This window comes from Salarias fasciatus, assembly GCF_902148845.1.
Source record: "Salarias fasciatus chromosome 7 unlocalized genomic scaffold, fSalaFa1.1 super_scaffold_4, whole genome shotgun sequence".
NCBI lineage: Eukaryota > Metazoa > Chordata > Actinopteri > Blenniiformes > Blenniidae > Salarias > Salarias fasciatus.
In genome coordinates, this window is record NW_021941229.1 from 24,354,378 (window position 1) to 24,379,799 (window position 25,422).

Genomic DNA, 25,422 nt, shown 5'->3' on the forward strand with positions numbered 1-25,422 from the left:
CACTGGAAGAGGCATTTCATGGATGGATGAAGAGCTGGAGTTTACCCAGAAGGGGGCGACAATGCTCCATTTAGAGTTTGGAGTGATACAACACACCAATCAAGTCAGTGCAGCAATCACACAGCTGAACAGAAAGAATTTCATTCCATTGAATACGCCCAATCTGACATCACAACACTTACTTTTTAAGCTTATCTCATCAAGCCCAACTTTTTTGTCAATTTTTGTGAATAAAGAATAAAATAAAACCCACACAAATAGGTAAAAGTATTAAATAGAAGTTTATAATTGTCCAACCAGTGCAATTTAAATCTTTACAACCATATGGATAGTTTGACTTTCACAACTCAGAAAAACAGGAAAAATGTATGGAAAGCACAAAAAGTTCATGCTACAGTATGATATGAAAAACATGAGGCACCAGTGAATTACTGGTCCTGGTAGACCACCTCGTACAACCGAAATTTAATCCGATCTGAGTGAAGTGGATCAACTCAGGTGTTTACATTTCACATTTACAATCCGTTTCACCTGAAAATCCTGCACGGCGTTGCAAACCACTGGAGAAATCGAAGAACGTGGTTCTCACAGTGCTGCCAGATGCATATGAGCTCACTGCAGCAGGTGGATAATGGAGTCGTCAGCCCCTAAATGGGACTGGTAAGCAAACTGCAGGGGGTCTAGCAGCGCTTCACCTGCGGCCTCAGATGGGCCAAGACCAGCCTCTCCGGAGCCTTCATCAGATGGGACGCGAGAGCAACTGGTCGGTAGCCATTGAGGGCTGATGTAGTCAACTTGTTTGGGACAGGAAACCAACTGGACGTCCTCCACATTATCTATTGAGATGCTTTATTTATCTCCTGGATCACAGATGACCTGGTGGGAAGGCCACAAAGGTCCCTCAACAACAAAGACTACAATGACAATACAGTCCTTCACCTTTGGAAATCTTCTACAAAACAAGGACAAAGATCTGTGTTATAAATGAATCCCAGGTCTACTTCCCTCAAAATGTGCTGTAATGAACAGATGGAGCCTGTGTGGTGTTACCTGGACTAGTTCATGATTGTTGCCACAAGGGGGCAGACCATGCATAGATGTTGTCTCGGCTGCTACATTCTTTGCAGAAGAACCCAGTGCTTCAGTGATCTGTCCTCAATGTAGGGTGTTTAAGTAGACGTGCAATGGTGTTTTCCTCTTCTCAAGCAAATGATTGAAACAAGCTAGCTGCAGTGGTTTGTATGCCTCAGCAAAAAAGTGCTGTTGTCTCAATAACTTGTCTTTTGTCCTTGATAATCAGTTAAAATTATTTAAGAATCTTCCATTAGAGAAAATTTGATTCACAATGCAGGACACGTTTCTGAAACAGCAGATGTGAAACTAAAACTGTGAACATTCCAGAACAAACTGAGTAAAAATAAATAAAAATCATGACAAAAGTTGTATTTCAAAGCTCATCAGTAGCTTTTATTGAATTAAGACAATTTTTACAAAACATTTTATTCAGGAAAACTTTTTTTTTTTTGCAAACTACAACTTTGCAGAAACATTGATTTTGACTTACTTTCTTAAAAACATCTTTACCTCTGGATTAGTTTATAAAACGTGACATTCAGACACCTTAAACCACACTCCCTTACAAAGAGGAGGCGATAAACACACAAAGGTCCCCGTTTCTTTCACAAACAATGTTTTCCACCTCGAAGACATTTTAACAAGAAATCTCACAAATGCATTGCTTTTCGTAAGAAAAACAAAAATCACACTGGCACTATTTAACTTGTGGCAAATGTAACATTTCAAAGTTCTACAAAAGGTCTGCAATGTAACACTTGAAAGGTTAAACACGGTAACCATAATCATTGATTTGAGACACTAATATGAAATGAAGAAACCATCCTTTCATCATAAGCAATCACAAATCAATTGCCCAGCGCACACAGACCATAATTCAATATAAATAGGCTCAGATTTTACCAGATACTTTTCCGTTCATTTTGAAAAGCATTTATTTTCGTCCTGTGCTTTAAGGTCCAAAATCTCCAAAAGTAAAATATTTCTGCTACTTTCGCTAAATTACTGTCTTAATCATTTTTGTTAAGAGACACGGTGATATTTATTAATTTATATATATTTGATCAACATCTAACAGACTCAGTGATAAGACTTAGTGAAAATATAGTTCAGTAACAAAACCTGTCATTTAAAAAGACAACGCAGATTAAAATAGAATTAATTAATACTGAAATCTTAAAAGTAATCTATAAAGTTGAAAAAAAAAAAAGTCTGTACAAACATAAAGCAACGCACAACCAAAAAATAAAATTTGCGGGAAAGACCGATGCGCCAAAAGATTCAAATAAATCCAGTGAATATTTAACACAAAACACAAATAAATAGCCAGTGTACACATGAAGGAGTCCTGTTTTCTCATAAATACTCCTCGTCAATGGTTTCTAACCTTACAATACATAAACAAAAAAAAAATAAAAAGCATAAATATAAAAGCATCTTCTTAAAAAAAAAAAAAAAGAAAGACAGAAAAAATGCACATAAATAAATACAAAATTCCTAAAACCGTTCTTGTCATTAGTATAAAAACTGATAGAAACAAGTGAGTATCCTGAATCTTGAGAGTCTGCCGCTCGCTCCCTCTGTGTGAACTTTCTGTTTACTGTTTATTTATTCCACTGAAAAGTTCGGTCCATTTCACAAGTCTTTACTTGAACTGATCTGGGATCAGATTCATCTGCGAGTGGATACTCGTGGGCGGGCTGGAGATGCCCTCCGACCAGTCGGACATGTTGGAATGTGGGGACGAGCTGGACCACTGGTCGGGCGAGCCGGGGGAGGGCGTCAGGAAGGGGTGGTCGGGCACCTGCAGCTGGTGGCTGGGCGTGTTGTCCATGGGGCCCGAATAGCTGTGCTGGGAGGGCGGCGTGAGGAACTGCGTGCCCAGGATCTGCGTCTCCTGCGGCATCACCGTGTGGATGGGCATGGAGCGGCCCGAGCCGCTGTTCTGCTGCGGCATGTCGGAGCCGTTCAGCTCCACGCTGGGGAAGCTCTGGCCGAGCGACTGGCCGGCCGCCGCCGCAGCCGCCGCCGCGGAGCTGGAGTTCTGGTGCTGCAGCTGCCGGGTGTGGGCCTGCTGCATCATGTGCGCCGACGAGCCCAGGTGGCTGGTCTGCAGGTTCTGGTAGCCCATGATCTGAGAGAGCGTGGCAGTGCTGACGCTGTGCAGCGCTCCCATGATGTTGTGAGCGATGGCTGGCGCCGGGTTAAAGCTTCCTTGCTGGCCGACGCCCGGGTGCATCCTGGACACCCAGTCACACTGGCCTCCTCTGCCGCCGCCCATGGACGTGGAGCCCTGGCTGCTGGGGCTGGACACCGGCAGGTGGGACAGGCGGGGTGCATTTGGGTCAAAAGACATGCAGGCCAGATCTTTCCCCATACTCATCTGGCCCATGTGGGAGTCTCCGTTGCCTTGTAAATGATTTAGAGACATCGGTGGGGACTGCTGAAAGGGTGACGGCATGGGAGGAGAAGCCACATCCGACAGGTATCCGTGGGGAGACTCAAGCGAATCCACCGGAGAGAGGACCGCTGAGGTGTCCAACAGGTTGCCCTTCCCATCCACAGACTTCTTCTTCTTCTGACGAGAGTCTTTGCCCCCGTCCTTGCTCCCCTTTCCACCAGAGCTCAGTTTACGGACTTTCTTGACGGAGAGGTTGGGTTTGAGGTTGCCCAGATAGTCGTTGGGCGAGCAGAGCGGCGGCGAGAGGCTGGAGGCGCTGATGGGGGTGCTGTGAAGCCCCGGGCTCCGGACCACGTTGTACTCGTCGAGGAGCCGGACGATGTCGTGGTGCATGCGCTCCTGGGCAATGTCTCTGGGCAGCTGGTCCAGATGGTCCGTGATCTCACGGTTAGCGAAGTGCTCCAGGAGGACTTTAGCCGTCTCAAAGCTGCCTTCACGCGCCGCGAGGAAGAGCGGCGTCTCTTCCTACAATCAAGAAAACAAAAAAAACATGATTGCATCAAACTGACACCTCCTCATTATACAGTCACCCCGCTTCAAATATATTAATCATCGTAGATATTTCCCAGTAACATCAAAGCTTACAAATAATACAGGCTAGCACGCTCTCATTAGCTCTGTTATTGCTGTGGAATATCTTATATTATTAAACTGAAATCCAATCCCGTGCTCAATCACTCTGGCATTCAGCTAATTTGCCACTCCCCCAGCAAGTCTACACATTTCTCCGTATTTTTAGACCCTGCACGTCAAAACCTAAATTTAGCACATTTCAAATATTTTTAAAGACCCCCTGGGGCGTCCTCCTTCATGGCAGCAGCATGTTTTACATACCTTGTTGTCTTGCATGTCTTTATTGGCACCGTTTTTCAGCAGCACCATGGCGGCCTCCACGTTATTCACAGCCGCGGCCCAGTGGAGCGCGGATTTGCCTGCAGAGGGAGGGAAAAAAAAGAGTGAAAAAAAAAGGTTTAATTCGGCCCACTTCTCGAGTACAACCCTTCCCATTTTACATGTGCGTGCAGTTTGTAAACAGACGAAACGTTATCTACCAGAATCATCGGTGGCATTGGCGTCAGCGTGGCAGTTGATAAGCTCTTCAACCATCCCCTCAACGGCCAACCGGGCCGCCAGGATCAGCGGCGTCGTTCCATCGTGCATGCGGGCGTCGAGATCAGTGGCGCGGTTCCGAATTAAAATCTGAGGGAACGCAAGCATCTTTAGTCAAACGCTTCCTTTCTAACAGACAGGACGCTTTCTGAGAAGCAAACGTCCTACCTGGAAGACTCCCTGTGCGTCCGCAGACACGGCGCCGTGCAGGGGAGTGCGGCCCATGTTGTCCTGAACGTTGGCGTCGGCGCTGGACTCCAGGAGGCGCTTGGCGGCGTCTGAGCGGGCGTAGCGGGCAGCCAGGTGGAGGGCTGTCTCGCCCGTGCGGTCGGTCTGGTTGTGGAGATTGGCGCCTTGGTAAATGAAATCGGAGATGATTTCTGCAGACGGATCCTCTTCCTCTTCGCTGTTGCCGGTCTCCAGTCCCCCGCCGCTGCAGGAGGCGATCATCAGGGGCGTAAAACCATCTGGAAAACAAACAAGAAGATTATCGTGAGCTTTTTTCCATCTGATAGTTTAAAAAATTCTATAATTCTATGAAAACACTCCCAAACCTGGTCCTCGGACGTTGACATCCATGCAGTCATTTTCTATCTCTCCCTGAGGAGGCGTCGGGGCGATCGAAGCAATGCGCAGGTCAGCTGCATCCAGGTGCTGCTGTGTCCATTTCCTGTGGTCGGTACGGTCACCCAGATCCAACATGACCTGCTCCTCAAACTGAAACGGGAACCAGACAGTTCAGAAAGATGTTGGTTTGCCTCTGAGGGCGACAGCAGACACTTATCAGACTCTTCATCTCACCTTGAAGCGTCTGCAGTCGGGATCATCATCGCCCCACTCATTTTGATTATCATCCATCAGATTAATATCAGAGTTTTTCATTGGCCTGATGAAAAGAGAAAGATTAGACACTGACCTGACGTTGGCCTTAAGATAAAACACAGCTTCTTTAATATCTCTCTTTCTACTTACTGGAGTCCGACCGAATCCTCTCCGAGTGGCTCCCTGCGCTTCTTTTTGCTGGGCTCCGATACTTTGAACCCCTCTGGGAACCAGAGCTGGCCGTGTTCTCGTCGCCGCTTGCGGGACACCAGAACGCCGAGGCAGACAAAACCGAGCGCTGCCAGGCCCAGGAAAACCACATACATGGGGTAGAGGCCCGAGTTGTTGGGCGTAGGTCTCACACCTGGAACAATGTTTCAGAATGGTCAGATACCACTTTGGATTTTCAGGATTTGCAGCATGCATAAGTACAAGAAAGACGAATGATTGTGAGTAGCATACTTGTGACAGCTTCAATATAGGGGACGTTGAGATTCCCACTGGTAGCCAGCGCTCCGAGGAAGGCAGCCACATCCGTAGCACTCTGGAAGCATTCGGTGGACTGCTGGTAGCACTGGCGGTTGTCAATCTCCAGGTACACCACAGAGCTGCAAACAGAAATCAAGCATCGATAAGACGCACTTTTATCCAGAGGTTAAACTGCTCTCTCTTTGTGATGCCTACCCTTTGACTTGTAAAGGATCCAGTTCTCTACGTTTCCGTGAGGTCACTATCGAGGAGACGCTTTCTTTCACTTGGTCCAGAACACTGGACGGCACGGAGGCCCATTCGGGCCAGCCGTCCGCAGAGCGCTTCAGCACGCTGTGCTTCACCAGGTCTTGCTCGTTGCCATAGTAAGGGAAGATCATGGGTTCCCCTTTGGCGTCGCGGCGAAAGACCACATTAGTGTGGAGGACGCTGCTGAGCTCTCTCAGGAAGGACGACGAGCGGTTTTTAAGCACTTCCGGCGGAATATGAACGACCAGAACTAAATGTCCGTCGGCGAGTTTCTCCGGCATGTTGTTGGCACAGTCCAGGCCGTCCCATTCACATTCAGCATTGTTGCAGCCCTGGTCGCAGTGGCCATCAGCGTAGTGGTCTTTACAATACTGGTCATAGAGAGGGCTGGAAAAATAAGGATTTGGTCAAAATTCTGACGTAGAAACAGAAATTCAAGCTAAATTACACAGTGTTTTTCTTCATTTAGACTTACTTGCATTGTCCTTCCTGTCCCTGGCAATCAAATCCATCATACAGACAGCCAGGGCTGTTACACTGGCCGTCGCACTTCCCGTCGTTGAAGTAGCGCCAGCACTGCAGGGCCGCTGAGCAGTTTTGCCACGGGTCGTCGAAGTTGAGCGAGCAGTCTCCGCCGTCCCAGCCGCAGGCGTGGTTGTTACACAGCGAGTCGCAGATGTGGTTCCCCGCCCACTCGTCACACTGAGGAATCTCGCAGCTCACCTCCACTTCCGGAGGCGGGGTGATATCCCGGCCCAGCCCGCCCACAAAGGAGTAGTCCAGGATGTGGCACAGCAGGCCGTTGAAGTTGCTGGGGCAGCTGCAGTGGAAGAACGGCGCGTCGGGAGTGATCTGGCACGTGCCGCCATTGTAACAAGGGTTGGAGATGCAGAGGCTGTCGGTGGGCGTCTGGCACTCGGGCCCGGTGAAGGTGGAGGGACAGAGGCAGCGTGGGCCGAGGTGGCCGGACACGCACGTCCCGCCATTCCTGCAATTCAGATTCCCACAGGAGCGAGAATCGTACTCGCAGGAAGAGCCAGTGAAGCCCTGAAGGGACAGAAACCAGAGTTCATGACTACTGCGTTGTCCACTGCTCTTCGCCAGCCTGTTGACCAGTCAGCGTTACAGCTGTACTCACTGGAGGGCATTTGCAGATGAAGCCGTGAGGCGTGTTACTGGCGACGGCGCAGGTCCCTCCGTTTCTGCAGGGTCTTCCTTTGCAGCCGTCAAACACTTTGTCACAACGCTGACCTGCACATCAGGAGACGGACGCGCGTGAGAAACCTCTTCAAACGTTCGCACGATGGCAATCTAGTGAACGCCGGTCGCACGCCGGTACCTGTGTATCCGGTACGGCACTCGCAGCGGTAGCTGTTGGTGAGCTGGATGCAGTTGTAGGAGCCTCTGGGGTCACAGGGGTCCGACAGACACTCGTTGACGTCGCCTTCGCAGCGCTCGCCCACGTAGCCCGGCGGGCACACGCACTGGTAGCCTCCGATGCGATCCACACACTTGCCGTTGTTGAAGCACTTGGGCTCGTTGGTCAGGGGGTCGCTGGACGGGTTGCAGTCGTCCAGGTTGATCTCACAGTGGACACCTGAAGAAGACGGAAACCTTGGATTAGAGAGCGGCTTCTTTTTGATTGAGCGTGGCTTGGGCCGATGTGTGAATGTAAATATGCTGATACCCTGTGTTCCTCTTGGACAGGAGCATTTGTACGTGTTGATGAGGTCGATGCAGGTCCCCCCGTTCTGGCAGGGCTGCGACTGACATTCATTGATCTCTTTGGAGCAGTTCACGCCGTGGTAACCAGGGAGACACTGGTGAAGGAACGAATTCATGTCAGCATTGGATGTACTACAGTCATTTTACAGCAAACTAAATGATTTCTTCATTTTCCTCCTACCTCACAGCTGTAACCCCCAAGATAATCGGTGCAGCTGGCTCCGTTCTGGCAGGGGTTGGGCGAACACTCGTCCACCTGCTCCTGGCAGTAACTCCCGGTGTAGCCGGCCTGGCAGCGGCAGTAATGTGTGTTTCCAGCATCCAGACACTGGCCCGAGTTCCTGCACAAGTGAGCCACTTCAACACCTGCAGTAAGAGAAAGAGGAAGACATTAGACGATGCACAAATCACAGCCCACACTGAAATTCAGGAAATGACGATAGGCTTTTTTTTTTTTTTTTTTTCCCCCATACCTTGCTGTTTGGCTGCAACCTCACAAGAGACGCTGGGGATGTCACAATAGAGGCCCGTCCATCCGGTCTGGCACTGACAAGTGTAAGAGGCCCCCTGCTGCCAGCACGAACCTCCGTTCTTGCAGGGGGAAGAGTCACACCAGCGGACGAGATTCTAAAAAGTGAACAAAAGAGAAAAAAAAAACAATTACTAAAACGTCAAAACGGATTTTCTACTGAAGAGCAACGACAGTAACTCTGCCCACCTGACAGTTAACTCCCGTGTAGCCATGAGGGCAGGTGCACTTGTACGTCCCATAGCTGTCCAGACAGGTGCCCCCGTTGAGGCACGGCTTGGAGTCGCACTCGTTGATGTCGTACTGGCAGTAGCTGCCGGTGAAGCCGGGCAGACACAGGCAGGTGAAGGAGTTGATTCCATCCACGCATGTGCCGCCATTGAAGCAAGAGCTGCGGAAGAACGAGAGCGTTGAAGAGATTTGTCTTCTATCGTCTTACCAAAAACAAAACCAGGAGGTGTCAAGCATAAGGCCCGAGGAGCAAAACCAGGCCACACCAGGCTCCAAACTACCAAACAAATAGGAAAAAAAATTAAAAAAAACAATTCTACAGCTTGAATTTCAACATCACCAGTCAAAATTGAGAGCTGATTAGGGCATACAGAGGCTTTTTCAAGCAATTACACAACAGAAAATCAAATTTCATGATGACATAATTGAAATCAAACCCACATTCTCAGTTTAACAGACTACATTTGAACGGGTGAGGTTTCGGTTGTGGCGAGGTACCTGTCGGTGCAGTCGTTGGTGTTGATCTCACAGTTGATCCCGCTGAACCCGGGCGGGCAGGTGCAGGTGTAGCTGTTGACACAGTCGGTGCAGTTGGCCCCGTTCCTGCAGGGGTTGCTCTCGCACTCGTTGATGTCCTGCTCGCATCTGCCGCCGCGGAACCCGGGCAGGCAGGTGCAGGTGAAGCTGTTGACGCCGTCGCGGCACAGACCGCCGTTGCTGCAGGGATCTGAACCACAGAAAACCAGGAGGTCAGATTCAAAACCCCGCCATCAGTCAAAGCGCAGACGGGAACCGGAGCCGCGGCGCAGGTGCATCATACTTGGTTTGCAGTCGTCGATGTCCGTCTCGCACTTCTGACCGGTGTAACCCGGCAGGCACTTGCACTGGTAGCCCCCCATCGTGTTGAGGCAGACGGCACCGTTGCGGCACGGGCTCTTCACACACTCATTGATGTCGATCTCACACGTTTGGCCTTGAAGAAAATTAAAGAAAAATGCATCAGATATGTTGAAGTGGGTAGAAACGATTTGGCAGAGAAGTAGATTAACAGATGCGCACCTTGCCATCCTTCGGGACAGATGCAGGAGAAGCTCTGGTAGTCCTCAGACTCCTTACAAATCCCACCGTTCTTGCAGGGCCTGGGGCTGCAGGGGGCCAGCAGGGTCTCACAGTTGTCACCTAGAAGCAGAAAGAAGAAAGAATTCAGTTGGACCTTAAAAGGGAATTTGTTCTTCCGTATTTCAGTGTGATTGCAAACAGCTTCAATTAAGTCTATTGTTAAAGTGACATTAGTTTACAAATCCCAGTTTCTATTCCACTTCCTCGTCCATTTCCATGACAACGTAGCCAAAGAGGGAGGGCCTTCCTGTTTCCTGCTGTTGTGTGATCACAGCCAGGAAGCAGGACCCGGCGGAAGTGGGAATGGCGCTCGGAGCAGCGTCTCGTTCTCCGGCTTACACTAGCCACCGAGGCCTGCTTTTCCAAAACACACACCGCCACTGTTTTTCTCCTTCAAAGCAGAGACACACAGATCTTTTCCAGAGCAGAGATTCCAAAAACAGGCATCTCTGCTCTTGGCTGCTGGGCGGTGTTTTCTAAAACAACACAGGATGTGGCAGGATAAAGCTTCAGCGCAGGAAACTGGGAGATTATCTTTTCAAAACCTGAGCAAACAGCTGAGACAGCAGCGGAGAAGAGAAACCATACAGGTAGTATTTCAGTCATCGCAAGTGGCGGGTTATAAGTCATACCAGTGTAAGGCAACAAGCAGTTGCACTTGTATCCGGCCACGTCGTCGATGCAGGTGCCCTGGTTGAGGCAGGGGTTGGAGGCGCACTCGTTGATGTTAGTCTGGCAGTTCGGCCCTGCAGCAGCAGCAGATTAGGGAAACACGCTTCGGTTAGATAGCAACCGGGACGACACACACACCCAATCTCTGAGAGCAGGGGTGAAAAAAAAAAAAACACAAGCAGGGCCGAGACCCACCGGTGAAGCCGGCCCGGCAGGTGCAGTGGTAGCCGCTGGTCATGTCCTTGCAGGTGCCGCCGTTCATGCAGGGGTTGGATTCACACTCGTTGTTGTTGATGTCGCAGTTCTGGCCGCTCCAGCCAGAGTCGCAGGTGCACTTGTACCTTTTGGGAGGCAGGAAACAAGAAGTCAGCGTTGCACTTATGCTGCACCGTCATGTTAAACAGAGCCAGACTTCAGTGTCTGGTCTCCTCACCCGTTGATGAGGTCCTGGCACCGGCCGTGGATGCAGGGGTTGCTGCTGCACTCGTCCACCTGCGACAGGCAGGTGGCGTCGTTGTAGCCGTCCGGGCACAGACAGGTGAAGCTGTTGATGCCGTCGACGCACGTGCCTCCGTTGTGGCAGGGATTGATGGCGCAGTCGTCGATGTTGATGTTGCACATCGCTCCTGCAAGACAAGAGTTTAGGACTGTGAGGCGAAAGTTTTCCACGACGGAGGCTAATTGGAGTCTCTTCAGCCTGCACACACAAAAACAATGCCGCGCTGCTGAAATCACACCCTGTTTCTAAACTGAATAAATGTGTTTTTGCACCAGCAATTTAGCTTGAATCAGTTCTCATAACAGGCGGCCTCACATTATTGTTAAACTATTCACAATTCCCCACAGAAGGAAGATAAAATCAATATCTAAAACGACTCCAAACAACAACTAGAGCTAAAACAAACGGGGTCCGAAGGGAGAATAACTTTGATAAGAATCTCAGCTCCAAACAGCTGGCCCCCCCCTGCTCTCTGCTCTGGTATTTTTAAGTCTTTATAAGCTGCTCAGTTCCAAAAAAAGCCAGATAACAACTCTGTGAACATTCAAGCAGCACAAGCTGTGGCGGCTTCAGTGTGTGCCTGGCCCGGTGGCCCCCGGTGGCCCCCGGTGGCCCCCGGTGGCCCCGGTGGCCCCCGGTGGCCCCCGGAGGCCCCCGGTGGCCCTTTTACTCCTCCAGCATTGATTGAATGGGGGGGGGGGCGTCCTGTTGAATAGGCAGGAGAGTTTCAGCTGGATATGAGAGAGGGAGGTGTTGCACAGAGGGAGAGGGGGGAGGGCAGCAGCAGCCACTCTCCCTATTCACATACACACACACACACACACACACACACACACACACACACACACACACACACCACCCCCCCCATCAGAGGGAGAACCAGCCTCACCCAGGGCTGTTTACAGGGACAGAAGGCCAGACCCATTTCACACACGGCCGGGTAACAATTAAACCCCCCTCTGATCTGGCTCCCCGGCCCCCTCCTCCTCCGCTCTTCATCAATCAGGAGGGGAGGGCCCAACTGCCTGATCTGCAGCCACAATGGTCCTCTGTCCCCCGGCGTCTCGGTCCCGCCGTGCCCTCCGCACTCACCCCGTCAGCACAAAAAGATGGAGGGGAAGATGAGGAGGAGGAGGAGGAGGGTGCACAGCAGCCTACACACACACACACGCACGCAGACACACACACACACACACGTCCCTCCCTCCTCTGCCCTCCTTTTAGCATAATCACACGGCCGTTACCGGTCAGAACCGGCTCAGTTGGGCCTGGAATGGAGGAAGGCCGGAGCTGTCCACTTGTTGAGATAAGACTCTGTCACTACAGTTGTGTATTTAAGTGCTTTGCAGCCGTCGGGGGGGTCAATCGCCAGCAAAGCCACTAAAATCAAAACACCTTTAATCGGAGTCATCAGTGGGATTTGTCCCGGAGTTACACTCTGATAAACATGAGATATGTGATTACAGCCTTTACAAAGTATCGCTTTACGGAGTCTTTCCCGGCTCAGCGTCACACTCTTTTCAAACACAAAACAAAGTTAGTGCTTTGTGTGCGCATGAGTGTGTGTGTGTGTGTGTGCGCATGTATCAGGTTGGGGGCCGTTTCCTTTCTATACCACCGCCACCCCCACACACACACACACACACACACACACACACACACACAAGCAATCTGACACCATTGTCTGGCAGGAGCGGACCCGCCAGCCACCTGTCCTACCTGTCCCTCCCCAAAGCCCGGGGGACCCCGCCTCCAGCACCTGTACACTCCGCCCGGCGCTCACCTGTGTAGCCGGGTTCACATGCGCACTCGTAGCCATTGATCTTGTCGATGCAGCGTCCGTAGTCGCAGGGCTTGCTCTTGCAGTCGTCCAGGTTCACCTCGCAATTGAAACCTGGAGATGGAAACCAAAGCGAAGGCGTATTATTCGTATTCCCGGGTGAAGACTGGAGTTGCATCCGAGCTGCAGCAGTCAGGATGGGTGGATCACTGACCGGCAGTGCCTTTCGGGCAGGCGCAGATGTAGGTGTTCTCCCTGTCCTGGCAGGTGCCGCCGTTTTTGCAGGGCTGGCTCAGGCACTCGTTGATGTTGGTCTCGCACAGGCGGCCGGTGTAGCCGGGCCGGCAGTAGCAGGTGAAGGAGGCCAGGCCGTCCTTGCAGGTGCCGTAGTGGCAGGGGTCCGAGTAGCACTCGTTGATGTCGGTCTCGCAGTGCTGCCCGGTGTAGCCTGGAAGAGGGGATAAAACAGAATCAGCGGCTGCAGCGAGCCGGAGAGCAGCGCAGGCAGCTGGAGGCCGTCGCTCGGTTTACCTTCGGCACATTCACACGTGTACTTGTTGGGTCCGTCGGTGCATTTAGCTCCGTTCTTGCAGGGAGTACTGGCACATTCGTCTATATCCACCTGGCACAGACTCCCAGAGAAACCTGCAGGAAAATGGTCAAAACCACACAATTAAACATTTATATGAGAAATGCATCATTTCAAATGTTTCACATCCATGCATTTTGTGAACATATGAAAGCAGAGAACATAAAAACTAACTTGCATGCTGAAGGTCCTTTCAAACCACTCAACTCCCCCCACCCCTCCTCTCCCGGCCCCTACTGTGCAGCGAAATCTTTCTTTCAAACCGCAACCCAATGGCCTCCGGCTCACCAGCCATAAACCAATCCCAGCCCCCCCAAAATTTGGCGCTAAGCTCTAACACAAATTCTCATGCCCGCCAAATATGCAAATGCTCCACGGGCCTGGCCCGCTCTGTGCCCGCTCGGCCTTCAGCGGGACTATTAGAAGACGTAAATCATTTACATCCAGCCTGTGAACCATGAGAGAAGCACTCATTGACAGACAGGTTAATGATCCACTCCTTTATAGCCTCCTTGCTGCCTCCATTGTCTCACCAAAAAAGGGGTTAAATGTGACCCAAACAATCCCAGAACTGATTTCTCTCACTCCAGTTCCTCCATTATTGGGATCTTTTCTCACCTTTCGGGCACTCGCAGTGGAAGGAGTTGATCTTGTCCACGCACTTGCCGTTGTTGAGACACGGCTGGCTGGCACACTCGTCCGTGTTGATATGACAGAACACACCCTCATAGCCTGCAGCCACAGACAAAACAGCCAGCGGTCAAATTACTCCAGCAGTTTGTAATGAAATGTTTCAGTGTAAAGTCACGTACGATCTGCTCGTTTTTCCTTTTTTTGTGTTTGGAAGTATAAACATCTTAAGATTTCAATTTTTTTTTTCCTTTTCATTGCATTCAGCATATAATAACATTTCATTCAATATTTTTGCAAATTGTTGTGCAAATGATTATTTTCACATTTTTTTTTTATGCTGTTTTTATTTAGGGGGGCGGGGTGCTGGAGCACAGGATACACCCCCAGTCCATCATAGGACAAACACACACTTTAAATCACACTTAGGGGTGATTTGGGGGTCACTAATTAACCTCACATGCTTGTTTCTGTGTGAAGAAATAAACTGGAGTACATGGGGAAGAACATGCAAACTCCAGACAGAAAGATCCAGGCGGGATTCAAACCCAGACCTTCTCGCTGTGAGGTGTGAATGCTAACCACTGCACCACCCTGTGGATTTAAAAGTTTTCCGTGTCCTCCTGACCTGGCATGCAGATGCAGTGGAAGCCTCCGATCTGGTCCAGACAGGTGGCGTCGTTGTGGCAGGGATTGGACATGCACTCGTTGACGTCCATCTCGCAGCGAGGCCCCTCATATCCCTGGAGACACTTACACTGGAAGGAGCCTTTGGTGTTGAGGCAGCGGCCGCCGTGCTCACAGGGGTTGGCGCCTGAATCATTGATGATAACATTAGCCTCATCTTAACCGGTTAACAGTTAAACGCTGACTCTAGAACCAGAGGGAGGAATCGGCCGACGTACCGAGGGAGCACTCGTCTATGTCCAAGTTGCAGGCCGAGCCGGCGTAACCTGGCGGACACGTGCAGATGGCCTTCCCGTTGACGGGGTTGGTGTCGCAGTTGGAGCCCTTCTGGCAGGGGTTGCTGATGCAGGCGTCGTCCAGGTGGCACAGCAGACCTGCGGCAGCACAAACGCACACTGAGCGTCCACCGCCGGAACCTCGGCCCGCCGCGCGGCGGCGGCTCGGCGGCGCCGGCGGCTCGTCGGCGGCGGCGGCTCGTCGGCGGCGGCGGCGGCGTACCCGTGCGGCCGTGAGGGCACTCGCAGAAGAAGGAGGCCACGCGGTCGTGGCAGGTGGCGCCGTGGTAGCAGGCGGCGCTGGCGCAGTCGTCGATGTTCTCGCTGCAGTCGTCGCCCGTCCAGCCGTTGACGCAGACGCAGTGGTAGCTGCCGTGCGTGTCGTGGCAGGTGCCGCCGTTCTGGCAGGCGTTGGGCATCAGCTCGCACTCGTCCACGTTCTCCGTGCAGTACTGGCCTGAGGGGGGGTCCGAAGAGGGCGAGATGTCGGCACGCTTCAGATAACCCGGCGTTTATTCTCGCAGGTGAGAGATCGATAAGTGAAAGGTCACCTGTGTAGTGAGGCGGGCACTGGCAGTTGTAGGTGTTCACCCCGTCCACACACACGCCGCCGTTCTGGCAGTTGTGACCTGGACAGTCGTCGATGTTGTGCTCGCACTGCTGGCCTGTGAATCCTGAGAGGAGACGGGCGTCAGAGCGGAGCGCGAGCGTCCGTCGCATTAAAAGTTAATCATCAGACCTATTCCTTATCGTCTAAAATGAAAGATAAGCTCTGCCCGTCCTCGTGGCGGATTGCTTTAACGGCCTGGAGAAGACGGTGCAGCTTGCGTCCGTGTCACACATCAAAGGCCGGAGTGGGTGTTTTACGGCCTCGGTGGTTTGATTAACAACCGGCCCGGCGCTCTGCAGGTGATCGAGCAGCTCCGCTATCTAAACGCATTCCAGCGCAGCCGCCGGCGGGAGACTCGCAGCATGAATTAAACTTTAACACACTCTCCCTCCATTATCTCCACACTGGAACAATCTGCTGGACATGAGCAAACAACAGGACCGATAAAAAAAAAAAAAAAAAACAGCTGAAAATTTAAATATGAATGTTTTACAAAACTTTCTTTGAGAGTTCTGAGTGGGAAAACCTGACTCTCAGCTGTAAACCAGCTCAAAAGAGGCGGCAGATAAACTGCATTCATCTGGAAAACAGGGTATTTTTGTGAGTGTGTGACCTCATGCGCAGGGCGTGTACAGTATATCCATATGTTTGTGCACATTGTGTGTGTGTGTGTGTGTGTGTGTGTCGGGCGTTGTGTGGGCTCGCCGCTGATTATCAGAAGGAAACGTCTGTTTGACTGCATCCTGCCAGTACAGGCTGGCAGACCGGGGGGGGGGGGGGGGGCAATCAGATCCGCCCAATCAGATTCCACTACAACAACAACACACCAGACCGCTTTTTGGGTCAACTGATGTAATAGAAAACAAAAGTGTGTGTGTGTGTGTGTGTGTGTGTTTTCCACTAAGCATATGCAACTACATATGTCAACATAAAGAAAGTTAATTGCCATTATTCTCCTAATTCAAGTGTGAATTCCATCTAGATTTTTTATTTACCCAGAAGGCAGCTGCAGTCGTAGGTGGTCTCCCCCTTCTGGACGCAGGTGCCTCCGTTCTGGCACGGCGACGGGCTGCACGGCATGTAGAGCGTCTCGCAGCGCGGCCCGGTGTACTCCTGGGGGCAGCGGCAGTGGAACGAGCCCACCTCGTTCACGCACACGCCGCCGTTCAGGCACGGCGAGGGCATCTGGGCGCACTCGTTCACGTCCTGCTTGCAGGTCTGGCCGTGGAAGGCGGGCGGGCAGGTGCAGATGTAGGTGGAGTCGAAGGCTGAGCACTGGCCGCCGTTGGCGCACGGGTTTGAGGCGCACGGGTTGGCGATCTGGCAGGACTTGCCTTTCGAGACAAGACAGTGAAACGTGAATGAATTCCTGTGGTTCGCCTGGAAATTAACACTTGAGTGATGGAAACGTTTTGGTTACAGTCTGTATGGAAACTTTCAGGATACTACATAAACTATTTATTAGCACGGGGGGGTCAAACTAATTTTACATACAGCTGAATTTTGTCTTGAGTGGGACACGCCCATTACATAGCAACATAATAACCTTCAAATTATATATATTTTTGGAAAATCTGAACAATTAGGAGTGAAATATGACTGTTATCTCAACATAAAGTAAATTTTAATTATGAAAATTCAGTGAAATGTCTAAAAAAATATGCCTAATTGCAGCCTTTTTGCTTTGTTTGCATTGCTTTACAAACTGACAGCACGGTTCTGAGGTTAAGGCTAATTAGCGATCTTTCATGGCAGCATCACCGATATCTCCGCTTGGATTTGCTTCTCTTTAGAAAATCCAACGCTTTCTTGTAAGTTTTAACCATTTGTTTGGCGGTTTTCCAGACTGGATCGGAGTCTCTTGTGGGTCAGTTTGGGCCCGCGGACCATACCTTTGTCAACCCTGGACTAAGATTTCTTTCTGGCAGATTTTAACAATCACCAATAAGGCATAAATGTTTAATTATCGCTTGAATTTCAAACTTCAAAATCATGCACAACAATTGAGAACGACTGTTTCAGTCTGTGGTGTTAAATCTTAGAATAAATAGAAAATAAGTTCAGTTATTCTGAAACGCAACAGTTTTTTTATTCTTGTAATCATTTTTACAGAATAAAAATGTGAATCTGTTGCATGTACAGGTATATACTGTTGATTCACTACTTTGTTTGAGTCTCGGCGGCGTACCTGACCACCCGGGCGGGCAGTGGCATCGGTAGGAGGAGAGGGTAATCAGATCACACGTGCCCCCGTTTCGGCAGGGGGAGCTCATGCAGGCGTGGTTGGTGGGGGTCAGGCACAGCCGGTCGGTGAAACCCAGGCGGCACACGCAGCGGAAATCGAAGGTGTTTCCGTGGGAGATGGCCCGACACTCGCCGCCGTTGCGGCAGGGCGAGGGGCTGCACGGGCTCGGGTACTGGCATCGGTTGCCCACGTAGTCGCTGGGACACCTGGGAACAGACAGCAAGGACGGCGAGCGGCCGGGTTTAGAAAAACATGGGAACGATCATGGAAACAAAGGCTGGATAATGGGAGAGGGGGCAGAGGGGGGAGGAGTGGAAGGGGACCTGAAAGTTTCCCGCCGAGCAAAGTCCCACTGCAGCAGGACGGGGACGGCATGTTGTTCTAGTGTGTCTCTCTGGATTAGACTCCCTCAGAACCTTGAAAACACATTCCGCCGGGACAACAGATGCCACGAAACAGTCTGGCCGAAAGAGCCGGTTCCCATCTACCTTTGGCCCCCGCGCTGTCCACATTCATCCTGGATGACCGGAGAGATCAAGGGGACCGCGCCGCCTGTGGATGTCCCACACCGAGCGCCGCTTTCAGGCCCTAAGCCCCGCTTCCCCGCCGCCCAGACCGAGGACTGCGGCCGCAACAGTCACACACCTCCCACCGAACCAATCACCAAACACTTAACGTGGAAGTTAGACGAGGATTGCCCCTCAGATTTCACCAAGAACCAAAGATTGTGCAAAAACTTCACCCTTTTTTTTTTTTTAATTTTTGGATTCCTGTTTACAAACAGCTAATAATTTAGCATGCACATTAAATGGCCATAAGTGTAAAGTCCCATCTGTCACGTGAAAGAGCATTTAAAGCAGGGGGGAAAAAAGTGTTTATGTTTGAATCGGGGCTTGTGTGGCAGTGTGTAGTTGTGCACGCGAGTGTTGTTTGAGTGTTCCTGAGCGAGGGAGGGCATCTGTTGGCCTCCGAGTATCTCCACAGGGAGCAGGTGCGCATGTTAATGAAGGCAGCTGTTGGACAGGGCTCCTCCTCCTCCTCCTCCTCCTCCTCCTCCTCCTCTTCCTCCCCCTGTCCCCTTTCTCAGATGGGGGTGCTGACAAGCCAACCTCTCCTCTGGGGACATAAAGAACCCATGTGAAGTCAGCTGTTGCAACTTCTGTCTCCTCGGCACCCCCCACCTCATACTGCACCGCTCTCTCTTAATTCCTCTCTTACTTACCTGTTTCCCTTTTTTTTCTCTTTGAATTTCCTCTTTCTCACAGCACTGATTCTTCTTTCGCTTTTCTCCCGGTACCTCTGTTTCTGCTCGCGCTCGGGTTTCACGACTCGTCTTTTTCTCTTGTTTTTCCTCCCGAGGGGGGGGGCTTTTTATGGCTCCCAGCCGTTTGCTTTTTACAGCGTTCCCTTATGTCGCAGGAGCCTGCTGAAACCTCCAGTGTTGACTCAGTGAGGTGAGAGCGTTCGGGGGGCTTTAACAGCGCCGTGCGCCCCCACGGCCACGGCAGACAGTCGTAATTGGTGGGAGACTGTGAAAGCATTTCAGTTGGGCTTTGAAGTCTTCTTTACTCCGGGTTTCCGTGAAAATGCTGAATAATTCTGAGGGGGGGGGGGGGGGGATTTGGAACGAAGAGCTCACCAGGGATAATGGATTAGGCGCGTTGTTAACGGTGTGTGTGTGTGTGTGTGTGTGTGTGTGTGTGTGTAAGTGTGTCACCCTGTGCTCACTAACTGTAATGGATCCTCTTTGTCCTGAAGTCAGAACAGTCGGAGATAAAGATCCACCCACAGGCAGCACGCACCACGGCAACAGGTCTCTCCCGGCGATGCAATGTCCCCTCAGGCCGGAGCAGATGCTTCCCCGACCTCTGACCCCCAACACTTTTGTGACTGTGGGATGGCCTCTTTGCCTTCTCTCCCCTCTCTGCCGGGCCTGATCTACCATCTGTCACTCTGGGGGTGACTTTATCCTCCAGCCGTGAGCCGGAGATGCCACCGCTGTGGAAGTCCGAGTTGTGAAACGACGAAAGACGGAACATTTCAAAATGACTTCTGTTACTTCACTCTCTCCGTCCGGCTTTCACAACCCCCGTTTTCTCACTTTCGCTATCTGTTTCTCGCTCCGTCGTTTTGCTGAGGTTCCCTCGGATGTGGGATCATTAGCCGGGATCTGACCCCGGGGGTCCGCATCTGTCACTGAGACCAGCAACAGAACAATGAGGCTGAAACAGAGGAGATGAGGGACGTTCCTGATGATTTCTGTGCACTTTGCTAGAATCTGTTATCATAAGAGTTTAATGAGACGTGAGTCCGAACCAAGACGTCATGGTTTTGATAACTGTATGAAACAGTTTCTCCGTGGATCATTTTCTCAGCGATGAAGCTATTTTTACGTCTCACTTTCTCAGTGAAGCTGGAAGATTTATGGAAGTCATTTAGTGGACGAGAACTAAACACCTGCCTGAATAATGACAGCGATAGATCGATTTCAGGCACGAAGCAGGAGTTAACAAACAGTGTTCTCGTCACAGACTTTGATTTACTGGTGGCCGATTCATTAAATGGCGATAGAAATCAAGGTGATATAATCGCCCCAGCGGGAGAAGCGGCTCTGGGGATAACCTTCGATCCGTGACGGCGTCTCGGAAAACTCTCCATACTGGTTGATTCCTCCGTCTTTCCGGCGCGGCGGAGGCCAGTACCAGAATAGAAGAGGTGTCGTTTCGAAACTTGACAGCTTGTTGCAGTAGATGTGAACTTTCAGCACCCACTTGAGGAAAATAGGCCCTTATCTGTCCGCTGTGACAGCAAACGTTTGATTAGTCTTCCGTGAGCCTCTCCAGACACTCCGAGGCCTCGGGAAAGTATGTGTGACCAAGCCTTTCTTTACACCTGAGAGGCTTAAACCAACGGCAAAAGGAACCTGAACACATCATCCACTTTGCTCATTTTCTTTTTTTTTTTTTTTTTTTACAGTGAGGGGGTCTTGGCATCTCGGGAATGGGCCCATCCAGGGGAGTGGCGACCGTAAACCCCAATAAAAAGCCCGACACCAGCAGGCACACTTAACCCCGTCATGCACCCGTCCGCCCCTGATTGGCTTAAGCCCGCACGGAGCAGCGGCTTCACAGGGACCTGGCCGGTAATCCTATAGGAGGACAAATGAAGAGCGGCATTCCTTGAGGGAGAGTGTAACATCTTTTTAGTGGCGCTGGGCTCGCTCGAGACGGCCTTTATGGGCGAGACATTTTATCAGCAATACGCAATACCAGACAGCTCCGTGCAAGGTCGGAAAGGTCCGGACGCAGCCGCCGCTCCACGCTTTCAGTCAATTCTCTATTTCTGGCGCACATCCTGCAGTATTCCAAACACGTGGGGAGACATTCGAGATGTTTTCGGGAGTTTATAATTAACAGTCACCTCAGAGCGAAACGGCGTCTATTTCAGCAAAGTCGGTCGGTCAGTCGGGCGAGGAGAGCGGCGACCTCCCGACCCCTCTGCAGCCCTCGCTGGCCGTCCCGCAAACGGGGAACTAAATTTGACTCGCGCGACGCTGCCTGCGCAACAAGACAACTGCAAGTGCCATGGGAAACAGGAAGGAACGGACCTTCAGATAACCTCCCGCCTCAGCCAATCGCAGCCGAGCGCTTCCCCATCTCGGCGGCTTGTTGTGGTTTCCATGAAGTCTCACATCACCGTGTCTACCCACTCAACTCAAAACCAACCAGCTGTGGCAAACACAAGCTAGTAGTCCAGGAAGTGTTAATAAAAATGCAATATTGTAATGTTGGCACCACTGAAATGCTAAATTTTCAAGAAAACAATGACAGAAACTGTCTGATTTCATCAAATCAACGTAAAACGACTTTGAGCCGATGGGATCTGTCTCCGTGCTGCACAGAGCTGTCAGAGGAAACCACTCCAGCTCGACATGTCTCAAACCTTCACTGACGTAATCTACCTGCTTTATAGCGGGATCAAAGGGTGGAGAGGAGCACTGGAAAACACGAGCCGAGCCAGGTGGAACCCAGCCAGGGATACCCAGAGTCTTTCAAGATTTTAAAGTGAGACTAGCTATTTTTACAGCCAGGAAGTGGAGGGAAACATCCTCCCTGCAAGGACACCAGTTGGTCTCAACACAAGCCAAACAAACACGTCCAGAAGACATGTGATCACCGCCGCCTAACCTTGTTCTCTATGCCAACATGTGATTTCACTCTCGCGCTCGTGGGAACTGTGCTGAACGAGGATTTAAATCAATCCTAACCACTCAAATCTGTGTCACCGTATGTTTACGCGCCGCTGCCTGAACCGCGGCTCGCCGGCAGCTTTCGGCGGGTTTAACCGGCGTTCAAACCTTTGACCCGCCGTTTGAACGCCTCACCGTGAGATCAGCACAAACGGCTTTCAGTGACCTGCCGCCTTCCCTCCCGAACACGGAACGACCCAGAAACTGGAACTGGGAGCAGCGGACCGCTTCACCCCGACCCCGAATCCCGCCACGCACCCCGCGACGGACGCACGGCTGCTTGGCTTCGGCAGGGATGAGTGATTAATGAGAGGAGAGAGAGCGAGAGAGTGCGGGTGAGCGAGGTGAAGTGATGCTCTCATCCTGATCGTTTCTTTCTTTCTTTTTTTTTTTTCTTTAATTGGAAGGAGCAGAGATGGAGGCCACAATAGCAGCTTTGTGGGGGCGGAGGGCTGCAGGGACTTTCTGTGTGCCAGTATGCGCACACGTGCGGCCGGCTGCATGTGTGTGTGTGGAGTGTGCAGATTAGTGAATTGGTGGCCGTGGGCTAGAAGCAGAGGCTCTTCAATAGCCCCCAGACCCCCCCCCCCCCTCCCCCCTGTCCCCACAGAGTAGATAAGCGCCTGCCATGACCCCATGCCCCGGGGGTAAACCAGGCCCCCTCTGGGCCTTGGGGGGGGGGGGGGGGGGGGGGGGAACACAACTGGAAATCACAAAACCACTTTCTTACACTTCCAAATCACATCTGGTTATTCCCGTTATTCCAAAACTGATTCGATTTTGTCTTTTTTTTTTTTTTAGAAGAAATTGATCAGATCAAATCAGCCGGTTTGCGTGAAAGTCAGAATATGTTCCCATATCGAGTGTCTCACCCCGTAATCTATTAACATCAATCCACACTCCAAACAAACAGCCCACAATCTGCCGCTCTGTCCGCTCCCCTTGTTTGCCTTCGAATTTCTGTACTTTATTCCAATTAATCTCACTCTCTTCGACATCCAATCCAATTACATCTCGCAGCCATCTGGCTCTAAAATGGAGATCACAGGCCGCCGGGTGGAGGAGGGACCCGGGGTGGTGGGAGAGGGTGCGTCCATTCAGAGTGGAGGAGACGGGCCTTTCGGGGGGCGGGCGGGCGGGGGGGGTGGGGGGGGGGTTTGGTGTGCGCCGATGGTGTTTGGGGTGGCTGCGGCATGATGGGAAGCCCTACTCAGATTAGTTCACACAGCATTATTCTGACTGCAAGACAATGGGTGACGGGCGGCTGGCGAGCCCCAGCTGTCGCCCATGAAAGAGCAGAAAAACAAGATTTAGGGCTGGACGCGTCCTCTCTCTGCCAGCGACGGGGCCTGCATTCATTAGCAGGACCGCTGCTGCTGCTGCTGCTGCTGCAGATGAGGATGATGATGATGAGGAGGAGGAGGATGATGGGGGGGGTGGGAGTGGACTGGAGGGAAGGGTTATTGTCCAGACATCTCTCTCTCTCACCTCTCCAACCTGCTGGATTCTTACTTCTTCACTTCATAAAAGTCTTTTTTGGGGTGTGTGTGTGTGAACACTGAGCTGTGTGGTTTCTGGAGGGCTACAGGAGCACCGGCCCACAAGAAAAAAAACTGCAGGGCCTCCGGTTGCTGGGCACAGGGCCCACTCAAAGACTGGAATGAAAGGGGGAATATGTGGCCCCTTTTCTTCCAAACCCCCCACCCCAGAAAAAAAAAAGAAAAAAAAAGTACTTTCAAGTACCAAAATTACCCTCACACTGAGCATTCTATGAAAACTACACAAATGCCAACAGGCCACACAGAGAGAAAGCAGTAAACGACGTGCAGCATCTGCAGCATCAGCATGCAGGCCTGGACTCACTTGCATTCTCCGTTTCCACTCGAGGTTGCTTCACATCTTCCTCCATTCAGGCAGGACTCAGTGGGCAGGGAGCATTTCAGGCCTGTCCAGCGCAGAAGAACACACACACAAACACATTAAAGCGGTGCGTGGTGCACCTTGAAAAAAGGGAAATCAGATGAAGTAGCTGCTGGGATTAATCTGGATTAAGATGGTTTAAATGGGGGGAATTAATCAGTAATTGGATTTTTTTAAAATATATTATAAAACCTTAAATTTTAATACACACGCGTTTTGCGCGTCCTGTTTTTATAATTTTTTTTAATTGATTAGTTACACAAGTGTCCTTGGGGGATAGACACTATCACGTGGGGAGGTGAAAGGGGGGGTTCCGGACACCGGCGCGGCCGGAGCGCGTGGTGCGCGGTGCGTGAAGAGCGCAGCCAGCAGCGGCTTGCGGCAGCTGCGGGGCTCAGATGCGGAACAAAAGAAATCAGACTCCAGCACGAGCCATAAAACACTCTCCTCGGGCATTGTTTACCGGCAGACGGGAATAACAGCCCCCCCCCCCCCCCCCCCCCCACTACACTCCTCCACACAGGCAGACAAAGGTCCCCCCCCTCCTCCTCCTCACCCCCCCCTTTGCGTCCCTCTGCCCCAACACACGCACCGCTTCCATTATCTCCAGTGTTACTTAAAACCAGCATCTCCCAGAACAAACCGCGCACTACAAAAAGAGCCTTTAGTTTAAATAAAGTCACAATAAAAAAAAAAATTCCTGAATGAAAAACAGGTGAAATATATAAAAAAAAATAAGTCAATGAAACTTACAAACAAGTATAGAAAGTTGTCGAAAAAATACAGCTGAACCTAATAAAATGCTCTTATTCGTGCACAAAGCGTGATTTCTGGGTTTTCTTCCCTTATTTTTCTGATAATCTTGGAACCCATCAGCGCAGTGAGCGTCTCTTTCCGGCTCCACTTGTAGCGACTTTATTCCCACGATAATAAGAAAAAAACTCCAAAACAACTTCTTCACAAATCAAATCAAACACGCTCCCACCTTCCAACGCGGACATGTTTAAAAATAAAGCAATAAAAATAAATCAGTGTGGTGTATTTTCATTGAATTCTCCACAGTCTTGAAGTTTTTCCTCATGCACTCTGCACAGCGCTTCTCCCCGGAATGAGAAATAAATCACTTTAGAAGGTTTACCTTGTGAGATGACGATTGCCGGAATCAGAAATATTAGTTTCACAAAGAAACGATACATTCCTCCTCTTCAGCTTCACAGACGCGGCTGACTCCACGGCGGGTTCGCATAGATCCGCACGGTGGTTCTCCAGATGTCCCAAATAAAAAAAATCCTCAAGTGGCGTCCTGCTTTCTCTGAGGAGGGAGGAAAAAAGGGGAGTAAATCCAGCAGAAAGCGGAGAAGGGAGCGAAGTCTTCAGCAGGATTCAATTCATAGATGTTCACTTGGTGCCTTCTGAGTTCTCAATGAATCACCATAGCAAAGTCTGCAAGTTCCTCC

The 25,422-nt window shown here is 50.9% G+C and overlaps 1 protein-coding gene across 1 annotated transcript; it reads right to left on the reverse strand.

The window, feature by feature from the left end:
* Positions 1 to 1,714: 1,714 nt before the first annotated feature.
* Positions 1,715 to 25,195, reverse strand: LOC115382399 (neurogenic locus notch homolog protein 1-like). Its single transcript, XM_030084111.1, has 34 exons — positions 25,104 to 25,195; positions 23,909 to 23,990; positions 17,740 to 18,002; positions 16,547 to 16,885; positions 15,493 to 15,615; positions 15,165 to 15,398; positions 14,885 to 15,040; positions 14,608 to 14,793; positions 13,968 to 14,081; positions 13,292 to 13,405; positions 12,975 to 13,208; positions 12,764 to 12,874; positions 10,915 to 11,107; positions 10,677 to 10,822; positions 10,442 to 10,555; positions 9,750 to 9,869; positions 9,511 to 9,663; positions 9,189 to 9,417; positions 8,649 to 8,850; positions 8,404 to 8,557; positions 8,112 to 8,296; positions 7,893 to 8,025; positions 7,545 to 7,802; positions 7,344 to 7,456; positions 6,681 to 7,252; positions 6,152 to 6,592; positions 5,930 to 6,075; positions 5,618 to 5,831; positions 5,447 to 5,531; positions 5,200 to 5,362; positions 4,814 to 5,112; positions 4,588 to 4,735; positions 4,370 to 4,467; positions 1,715 to 4,000 (listed from the first exon to the last, which is right to left on the reverse strand). The coding sequence occupies exons 1-34, from the start codon at positions 25,159 to 25,161 to the stop codon at positions 2,720 to 2,722; spliced, it is 7,461 nt and encodes a 2,486-aa protein (XP_029939971.1). The 5' UTR covers positions 25,162 to 25,195; the 3' UTR covers positions 1,715 to 2,719.
* Between the last annotated feature and the right edge of the window lie 227 nt (positions 25,196 to 25,422).